The sequence below is a fragment of the Castanea sativa genome, chromosome 12 (genome assembly GCF_040712315.1).
Source record: "Castanea sativa cultivar Marrone di Chiusa Pesio chromosome 12, ASM4071231v1".
NCBI lineage: Eukaryota > Viridiplantae > Streptophyta > Magnoliopsida > Fagales > Fagaceae > Castanea > Castanea sativa.
In genome coordinates, this window is record NC_134024.1 from 47,921,158 (window position 1) to 47,930,509 (window position 9,352).

General features: G+C 34.4%; 1 protein-coding gene across 5 annotated transcripts; it reads left to right on the plus strand.

Annotated features, from left to right (window-relative positions):
- Nucleotides 1-457: 457 nt before the first annotated feature.
- LOC142621380 (aspartate--tRNA ligase 2, cytoplasmic-like) lies at nt 458-3,592 on the plus strand. 5 transcript variants are annotated; one of them, XR_012841763.1, is made up of 7 exons: nt 458-584; nt 688-756; nt 1,408-1,445; nt 1,675-1,728; nt 2,381-2,460; nt 2,638-2,712; nt 2,816-3,202. XR_012841763.1 is itself a non-coding variant. In XM_075794698.1 (6 exons), the coding sequence occupies exons 1-4, from the start codon at nt 1,317-1,319 to the stop codon at nt 2,660-2,662; spliced, it is 288 nt and encodes a 95-aa protein (XP_075650813.1). In that variant the 5' UTR covers nt 860-1,316; the 3' UTR covers nt 2,663-2,712; nt 2,816-2,869; nt 3,533-3,592. The 5 variants fall into 5 exon arrangements, 3 of the variants coding, with proteins under 3 accessions (XP_075650812.1, XP_075650813.1, XP_075650811.1); XR_012841764.1 differs by lacking the exon at nt 1,408-1,445 and having other exon boundaries at nt 688-798; XM_075794698.1 differs by lacking the exons at nt 458-584; nt 688-756 and adding an exon at nt 3,533-3,592 and having other exon boundaries at nt 860-1,445; nt 2,816-2,869.
- Nucleotides 3,593-9,352: the final 5,760 nt, after the last annotated feature.

Sequence of the window (9,352 nt, forward strand, 5' to 3'; positions counted from 1 at the left end):
CGGATTTCCCTCCACCGCCACATGCATCTCCTGCCCCATTGTTCCCTCCACCTACACATGCATCTCCTTCCCCAGAAATCCCTCCACGTACTGCTCATGCATTTCCTAACCTAGAGATCCCTCTACCCACTGCTCATGCATCTTCTCACCCCGAGATCCCTTCACCCACCCCACGTACATTATCTGACCCCACTCATCTTTCACTTACTCCTCCATCCTTTGATCTCGGCTTTGATTTCAATGAGACCCCTCCTGTCATGCACACTCAATCCCCTTCATATAGCATTGGTCATATAGACCATGTACCACCCCATAGTGACTCCATGTCATTCATGCCCACTTTTGGACTGCATACAGATCTCATGACTATGGGCCTCACTCACATTTCATCTGCTACACCATCCTCCCCTGTAGTTGTAGGATCTTCAGTTGTTGGGAGTCAAGCAAAACAACCAGATGTGCATGTCGAGAATGAGCAAGTAGTTGGGTTACACTCACCCCCATAAGGTCAACCTAAATGCATAACAAAAGCACCTCCTTGTGGGACAGGTGGTCACAAAGCAAGACACAAGGCTAACTCCACGGTATGACAAGTCATTTAATATAATGAATAATTTCGCAATTGGTGTTATGGTTGGTATTAAAATTCATTTAATCCATTGTTTGGTTGTAACTTCATCTTTGCAGCAACGCGAGGAGCCTGACCAAGGAGATGCAGTACCACTCCCCTGCATACCAAACACTATACGAGACAGCGTAAGCATAAAATGCATTACAGTCAACACCCCATCTGAATTTGTATGTGAATTTTGTTAGCAAACCCCACTTGCTCCCTTTATTTACTTCTTTACATTTGTTACTTTCAGATTCCAAACTATACTGCCATGTTATATAACTTCAATTCCTACTTTAGAATTCGAAAACCTCATAAGTTTACTGCTTTCTTACATTTTCATGCATGTGGTTGTGGCAATAGTGGTCAGTTTAATGAGCAAGAGGTTAGCTATTATTTCCTTGAAAACCCATTAGCTTGTATTGGACTAGTTGCATATTATTCTTCATTTTTATAAAGAACCTCTTTCGCTAGTAGTAGAGGTCAACCTGCTGGGAAAGGTGAAATTGATGAGACTGATGATGGGTATAGCAGATTTAGGCAAATGGGTTCCTGGGATAATGGGGACCAGCAAAGGTCATGAGAGGAGAGTTGCTAATAAAGAATAATATATATGTGTATATATATATTTGGCGTTCTGTTCTATTTTTTATTGCCATTTCCGGCCATGTAGTCCATTTTCCTTATTGTGGACCGCTTTTGGATGTTGTGGTTTGTGTGGGTTATGGATGTTGTGGACCGCTTATTTGTTGCAATGTTTGATTCCTTGAACAATGATTTTGCCAAGGAGCTAGAAGCAATGGGGAGGCAATATCCATTTCAGCCTCTGAAGGTAATTATTTATTATGAGTTTCAAGATCTTGGAATCCTTGGGTTGCAACATTCTGTTTGGTATATGATGTCTTAGACTCTTAGGTGCCTATATATTCAAGAAGCTTATGAAAATTGCTTTATGTTTATCCATTATAATACTCGTGGACTATTTAGGAACTATCTCCATTTTGCATCCCTCTTGGGCTCATCTTAATCTTAAATCTAATTTTAAGTTTTTATATATGCAGTACCTACGACAGACCCTACGGCTTACATTTGAGGAAGGGTTCCAAATGCTCAAGGTAATGATAATGCATTTAAGTCAGCAAAAAAGGATGATGCTTTTATGTCATTGCATCACCTTTGAATATATAGAATGTAGCTAAGATCATTAAGGTAGGAATAACCTGAACAAATAATAAAAATTAACAATTGAGTTGGTATCTATTATTACACACTCTCTTTAGCTGGTGAGGCAACTATTGGGATTGAGGGTTACGTGGTGTTTTGTTGAGTTGTATTTGTGTTATGTGGGTGATCTACCCCCCACTCCTTCTCTACTTTTAGGAATTAGAACACAAAGAATAGGCAATGGAGGACTTCTAGATGGCTTATAATTAGTTTCTACCAGTCCCATATTTATTTGAATGTTGTGCATTCTTTTCCTTCTCTTTTTGGCAGTAATTATTATCCTGTGTAAATTTCAAATTGTATAACATTAAAAGAAAAGGTGATAGAATAGGCTGAATGGCTGATTGAAAAATTTATGGCATCTTTTGCTTTCAGTGATTTAAAATTGTGGGGGCTTATGCTTAGTAAGACTAACATTGTGTAACAAATGGCTGCTGCTAATTGCAAAGTTTCCTTCCTTCTTTAAATTTTGTTAAGTTTTATTTTACTTTATTTTTGATAAATAAAGAAGGGGTGATCCTAAAGTTTGGCATGTTTGTACAGGATGGTGGTGTAGAAGTTGACCCTCTTAGGGACCTAAATATTGATGCAGAAAGAAAGTTGGGACAACTTGTTCTAGAGAAGTAATTTAATCATTATCATGATATTTTATCCTTACCTATGCTTTTTATATAGTTCTTTTCTTGTCTTTCTTATTAACATGTTGTTGATAATGATTGAAAAACTGTACATAAATGACAAGCAGATTTTGTTTCTGATTATAGTTATGACACTGAAACACTGGTGCCATTTCTGTACAGTGGTGCCGTTTCAAACTTTCAATAAAGATGAATGTGCTACTATATGCTCCATCTCTATTACTTCTCATGCTAAGAGTACGGTAATCTCTGTTTGAGTACATTTCTTCAATTTTATTCTCAAATCTTCATTAAATTTGCTGAAGTAACCATTTTTGTTCCTAAAACACTTCTTGTATAGGGTATGGATATTACTGGGGTGATATCGGCTTTAGCTGGTGCAGCATTGGTGCAGGTGCTTGCTCTGTCTTCTACATTCTTAGGGTTGTTAGCATAGGCTTGAAGGTTTTTCTTTGATTAATAAGAAATGCTTTATTAATTTTTTCATGTTGCACCTACTTCGTGAATGGTTCTGGGAAGTTGGCATTTTCACCTATTATTGAGGGAAGGAGTTGTATTATAGATGATCAAAGTGGGTCAGGGAGTTGTACAATGCCTTTACTATATGCATTATTTTCCTCTTATTAGGGCCCAACTTGCTTCCCTTTTGCTTGTTTTGTTGTTCTGTTTTTTTCATCCATTTTGTTTATAATTCTTTAATTTTGTAGTGATTTAGTGAGGTTTGAGTTATGGACAATGTAGTATGGTTTCAATATATATATTCGTAGATATTTGTAATTTGCTATTAAAACTGTGATGTCGCACTATGAGTTGTGATATTATTTAATGAAAATGAAGCTTTTATCTCATTAAGTGTGGAATGCAGCAGGGACTAAGTTTCATGCAAGGATATTACATAATTTCCATGTCTTTTTAAGTTTCTGTATTGTCTCTATGCTCTAGAGAATGATATTTTCTTAAACTTAATCGTGTGGATTTTTCTGGATTATAAGCCAACTCAGTTCTTTGGTTTTTCTGATGTGTGAATTTTTTTCCCTGTGGTATTTTTGCATTCAAGTTTATATGGTCAGAGAAATCAGAACTGGGGAAATTGTTGCTTTAAAAAAAATACGCTTGGACAAAAAAAAAAGAAGGGGTCAATTTTCTTTACATACAGCAACTAGGATGGCAAGAAGAAGTCAATGGCTATTCGACTTTAGAAGATATGGAGCCCTAAACATCTGCCTCTTGAAAACTACAATCAAGAGCAACACCGAATTTTCTAGTTCTAACAGTAAAGTTCTAGCTGATAGGTTCTGATTTTTGTTGTATAAAGACCCACTCTAGGGTCAATCATGGTAGATTTCATTGTCTCATGGTAAGCAAATTCTTGCTTTAAACCAATAAAGAATTCCATATTGGATGCATCATAGTCATTAATCTGCATCATCTTCAGTTGGATGAACCTGTGTGCAGATATAATTCTTTCTCCTGAAGTTGAAGCTGAAACACATTCAAACTTGTTATAAGCTGTTCATGTAGGAAAAGCTTCTTGAGAAATTTGGTAGAGAAGTTCCTATTGCCAGTAATTTATCTGCTATTTACAACATTGTATACTGAATTCATGCACTACCAATAGCGGGATGCAATTATTAACTAATATAATTTATAGATCAATGTGTGCAGATGTGAATATTCCATCTGGCTGATGATCAGTAATGGAAAGGAAACTGCAACATGGAATTTCATAATTAGATTCAGTTGCATTATACTCTATAGTTGGAAGGGTTTTCATAACATGTTCTTGTATTGCAAGCTATTGTGTTTATCTAAATTGGCCCAATTTTATCTGATGTCCCTGAAGGAACCGGTGGCATATGACAGGTAAAGGAGTTTTGAGGGGGAGGGGAAGAGGGAGGACTTATTGGAGATGGCTCATGGTAATCAAATGTTTTCTTAAGAGTAGTTTTTTAAAAATAGCAACCAAACAGGCAGCTAATGCACCCGGTACTTAAAAAGCATCCAGGTTCAAATCCAATACTCTCAAATATCGATGTAACAAAAAACAAAAAATGCAGTAAAGAAATAGGCAAAATCATGTCTAATATAATACTAATTGTAAAATGGAACTAGATACAAGCTCTTTGAAAAATAGGTATGATCCATAAGAGATGAATGGCTGCCTCATGCCCATTGTGTACAAGAGATGTTAGGAATTTTGGACTAGGCAAACCCAATGAGACTGGGCCCAGTCGAGTCCTTAAGCAAGAGTTGTCTCCCTTAGTTTCCTATATGTGATACTCCTAACTTGTAATTACTACTCATGTCTAAATCTATAAATATGGCAGTATATGGGGGAAATCATCCATCTCTCTCTCTCTCTCTCTCTCTCTCTAGATTTGTGTGTTTTATTCAAGTAGCAATCAACACCTCAAACAAAGATATGGATTTGTTGTTGACAATTTGATACAACAATTGAGTAGATTCTAAGGTTAGTATTTGTCTTCTTTCATTATCAAAAATGAAGTTTAAATATATCGGATTTGGTGAGAGGATTTCCACTGGGCAGTTCAATCCAAGTACTATGTTGGGTCATACATTTTACTATAAGTTTAGTTGTGATCAATTTATTTAGTTGGGTCATACAATAGTTTGCAATTTGGCTGCCATATTCGCAATTTCAACTAGCACTGTAGCTACTATCTATAATACTTGGCTCGAATGACCGATCTCCATCATAGAGTGTATGACTAAATTAATTTGATGGCTCACATGACAAGACACGTGATAATTTAGAGGTTTAATGGCATATAAAGACATATCTGTTAGTGTCTTATCTAATTGGTCAATTAGAACAATGATTTCCTAACGCGACTCCAACTTTGATAGTGAAGTGAAAATTAAAGTATACTAGGAAATTGGTCATTTATCTACTTATTGAGGTATTTAGTTTTTTCCAACGTAGATTGAATTTAACTGAACTGAGCGTATATAGCAAAAGGGGAGAAGAAAGAGAAACTATTCTTACAAAAATTATTATTATTCACTGGGGTGAAGAAAGAGAAACCATTCTTATAAAAAATTATTATTATCACTAGATCTCAGGAGAATTGCATCAATGGATCTAGGTAAGTCTCATGACTATTTTATCGTGTTTTATATCAGTGTAAGATTTATGACAGTTCTAGATCTTGAAGTTAAATTAGATGTTGAATGTTTAACATCATAAAGAATTTTAAGTTTACGTAGGAATTTGCGTTCATGTCTTGCTCAACAAGAACTGTGATCTCAACTCTCAAGGGTGAAGGGTGGGGATTTTGGTCTCTTTGTTTTGCAGTGAGAGTGGCGATGTAAGCTGAGGTGAGGTTGGCAGTGTGGCTGAGGTGAAGGCAAAGAAAGAAAGATTTTTCTTTTTAAAAAAAATATGAAAATCATACTATAATTTTGAAAAAAAAAAAAAAAAGATAGAGAGTTGGATGTTGTATTAAAGTTAACAAGTAAATTGAAAATATTTGCCTTTGCCAGTTCCTCAAGCACTCAGGCACTCCAATCCAAATCCATTTTTTAAACAAATCGACCAACACTACATCTATAAATCAATAAATTTTAAAAGAATAAAAAATAAAAAATAAAAAAGAAGAAGAAGACATCCAATTTTGTATCACTGATAAAAAAAAAATTACAAAATATTAATAACAATACAAGTTGTAACTCTCTCTCTCTCTTTCTCTTGATAATCATCACATACCGAATTGGCTTTGTGGGATTTGGTTGCAAGTAAGAATGGCAATGAGGCAAGTATGGGGTGAGTTTTCTATTCTCAGCCCCAATCCTAGCGAGCGCCCATCCCATTCATTTTTTTCAAATAATTTATTAAAATTTGATTTATAGTATACCATACATGAAGCTAAAACTCATAAGCATAAAAACCAAGTTCTAACATTACAAACCTTCAAAAAGCTTAATAATATATAATTCAAGTATTAAAAAACATAAAAACTATTCAAACATAAACAAGACAATAATTTAAATCTTAAACATAAAAATATAAATTCAATAATACAAAAATAAAAAATGTCATAAATTTAAGCTTAAAAGTTTAAGGACATAAATATGTCTTATAAAAAAAAAAGGGCAAATTACAACTTACCCACCTGTAGTTTGGCTGAAATTTAAGTTGCCTACCTGTGGTTTAAAATTTGACATTTTACCTACTTGAGGTTTGACCAAAATTTAGATTTGATGATGCCGAAGAAATCACCAGTAAGCTGCGAGTACTCCTCCGATTGAAGCAACACCTGCGAAAAGAAAATAGATGATCGACAGAGAGCACCGGTGTGGTGCCGGCCAAAAACCCTCCGACGATCAAGTTAGAGTCTTTTAAACAACCCTAGAGTGCCAGAGTTGAGATAATTGTGCGTACCTTTGGGTCATGAGGGTTTTGGGGTATATATAGTGGTATGGGGCCGAAATAAACGCCTTGGTGAAGAAGTACTTTCCTTTTAAAAGAGTAATTCGTGGATCTTTGCCTATTGTATTGAGCCATTTCCTTATAGGAATCTTCTTGACTAAAGTCGAACGTGTAGCGCAAGAACTTTCCTTATATTCACGTATGTAGAAGTCAAAATAAGCTAAGAATGAAGGTTGGATTACTCCTTCAGCTTTTACCCCTGCCAAGGTCGTCAGCCCACGCGTACCTCCTACACTGCCGTCAGCCTATGTATGTCTCCACAAAGAACGTCAGCCAAGGACCTTTACAACCAAGGTCGTCAGCTTTGGCTCGTCAGCTTGATCCGTTAGCCTAACGTCGCTACGTAAGGGGCATGGCCTCAAACGTCATAAAGGAGGCATCCTAATGAGACTGGCTGACGGGTTGTATATTCCCGTCAGCCTCCTTAAAAACGTCACTATCAAGATTGTTTACCTGTGGTTTGAAATTCAATGATGAAAGTGTTCCGATGGATAGTTTTTTATTTTATTTAATCTTGTATTTTTATGTTTATTGTGTTTTTGGAGAAGAGAAACATAAAAGTTGAGCAAAATTACATATTTAGCTCTGTTTTTAACAAATGTGGGTTATAGAAATCTAACTAAGTTAATCTCAGGTGAATAAAGTGTCAAATTTCAAATTACAGGTAAGCAACTTAAATTTCAACCAAACCACAGGTAGGTAAATTATAATTTGCCCTAAAAAAAATATTAAAAGTTTTTTTTTTTTCTAATTTATAAATATAAATGGGACAGATGTTCAGGGCCAGGAGTTAAAGCTTGTCCCCGCCCCATTTACTAGCAGGGCAAGGCGAGTTTAAATTGTCATTTCCAATGGTGGGTCGTTTGGACATGACGAGTGGGTGACGGTTGGGTGTCATCTGTTCTGTGGTGACTAATTTGGCAGTGGGGCACCACTGATTGTTGGCTGATCTAACATCGTTGGCGTTGGTAATAGCCTTATAGGTCGTTGGGGCATGGTTGGGCGTGGGTCACTGGGTGTTAGGGGAAGTGTGGGGAAAAAAAATAGAAAGGTCTTAGAATATTTAATAGAATGTATTACAAAATGAAGGATGAGATGTAGGAAAAAAAGTGACATTTTGAAGAGACAGTTTAGTTAAAGGATGTAAAAGCAAATGTGAATGTTCTAATACTCTGAGTTATCTTTGAAAAAAAAGAAAGGAAAAAAAAAAGAGTAAAGTGGAGTAAATTTTAAGAAAATTTTGTTGAGATTGATGATGAAAGGTCATTAACAACTCCATGAGTAATGTTAGAGATAACTTTTTTTTTTATAACTTGTCAAGTTTGTAAGTTGTGATTCAAGTAACATCATTTTCACTTAATCCCTCACTGACATTCTCTTTATTAAATAACAATTACAATGAGTTACTAGTTGAAGGCCTATGTATTGCACGGTTTTGGTCATGAACTTATATAATATATAATTTTATCAAAAAATAATAACTAAATGAATTATTATTATTACATAATTTTAGAATTTTTATCTAACTTATCAGCTTGCAATTAAGTGTTTCGGTTTTTTTTTTCCCTAAATGTGTTTTCAATTGAATTTATCTATATAATCGTATGTAGTTAACTTTTAAAAATAAAAAACAAATAGTAGAAAGTTTATTAAGTAAAAATTCAACATTAATTTTTTTATAATAAAAAAATTAAACATTAGTTATATATTAGCAATATCGTTATCTTCTTATAAACATTACGATTGTTGTGAGTAACAAATGGAAGGGTGCCACATAATAGTGCATATAGGATGATACCACAACCTCTCATAGAATTCTTCCGAATTTACCTAAAGAAATTGATAAAGATAGAAATCGATTAGGGATGTGATATTTGCAACAGTACTTTCACATGATCTTACAACAACATTTGATTTTTATTTATTTTTGTGTCACTTAACTTTAGTTTGTGGCCCTATTGATTTTCATATAAATTATTTGAAGGCTCGTGTGTTGCACAGTTTTGATAATGAACTCATAGAATTATATTATATTATATTATATATATATATATATATATATATATATATATATATTGAAGTTAAATTCAAATTAGTTTCTAATTGCTATCTACTTTTGTATCACATGTCCATTTTTTTTTTCTTAAGTTTGGTGTCAGGTGAACCCATTCATAATACTTAGTACAAAAGCAAAGATGAACACTTTATTATCTATATTTCTAGCATATCAACTTCCACTATATTAAATTACATAATTTCAAAATTTTACTACTCCATAGAATATATCTTCATTTTCATCATTGGATCAAATGGTTTTATATCACATATGGCTTGTGGTACATTTGGTGTGACAAGAGAAGAAGAAAATAATTCTCCTCTTCTTATTTTTCACTCTTCTCATTTATTTTGAAACAATAATCTACATGT

What these genes read in the sequence shown, in the direction of transcription:
- LOC142621380 (XM_075794697.1), top strand. Translation starts at nt 1,317, where the DNA reads ATGTTGTGGTTTGTGTGGGTTATGGATGTTGTGGACCGCTTATTTGTT. An exon ending in ATCCATTTCAGCCTCTGAAG is followed by an intron (nt 1,446 to 1,674) that starts GTAATTATTTAT and finishes TTATATATGCAG; the next exon opens with TACCTACGACAGACCCTACG. An exon ending in AAGGGTTCCAAATGCTCAAG is followed by an intron (nt 1,729 to 2,380) that starts GTAATGATAATG and finishes ATGTTTGTACAG; the next exon opens with GATGGTGGTGTAGAAGTTGA.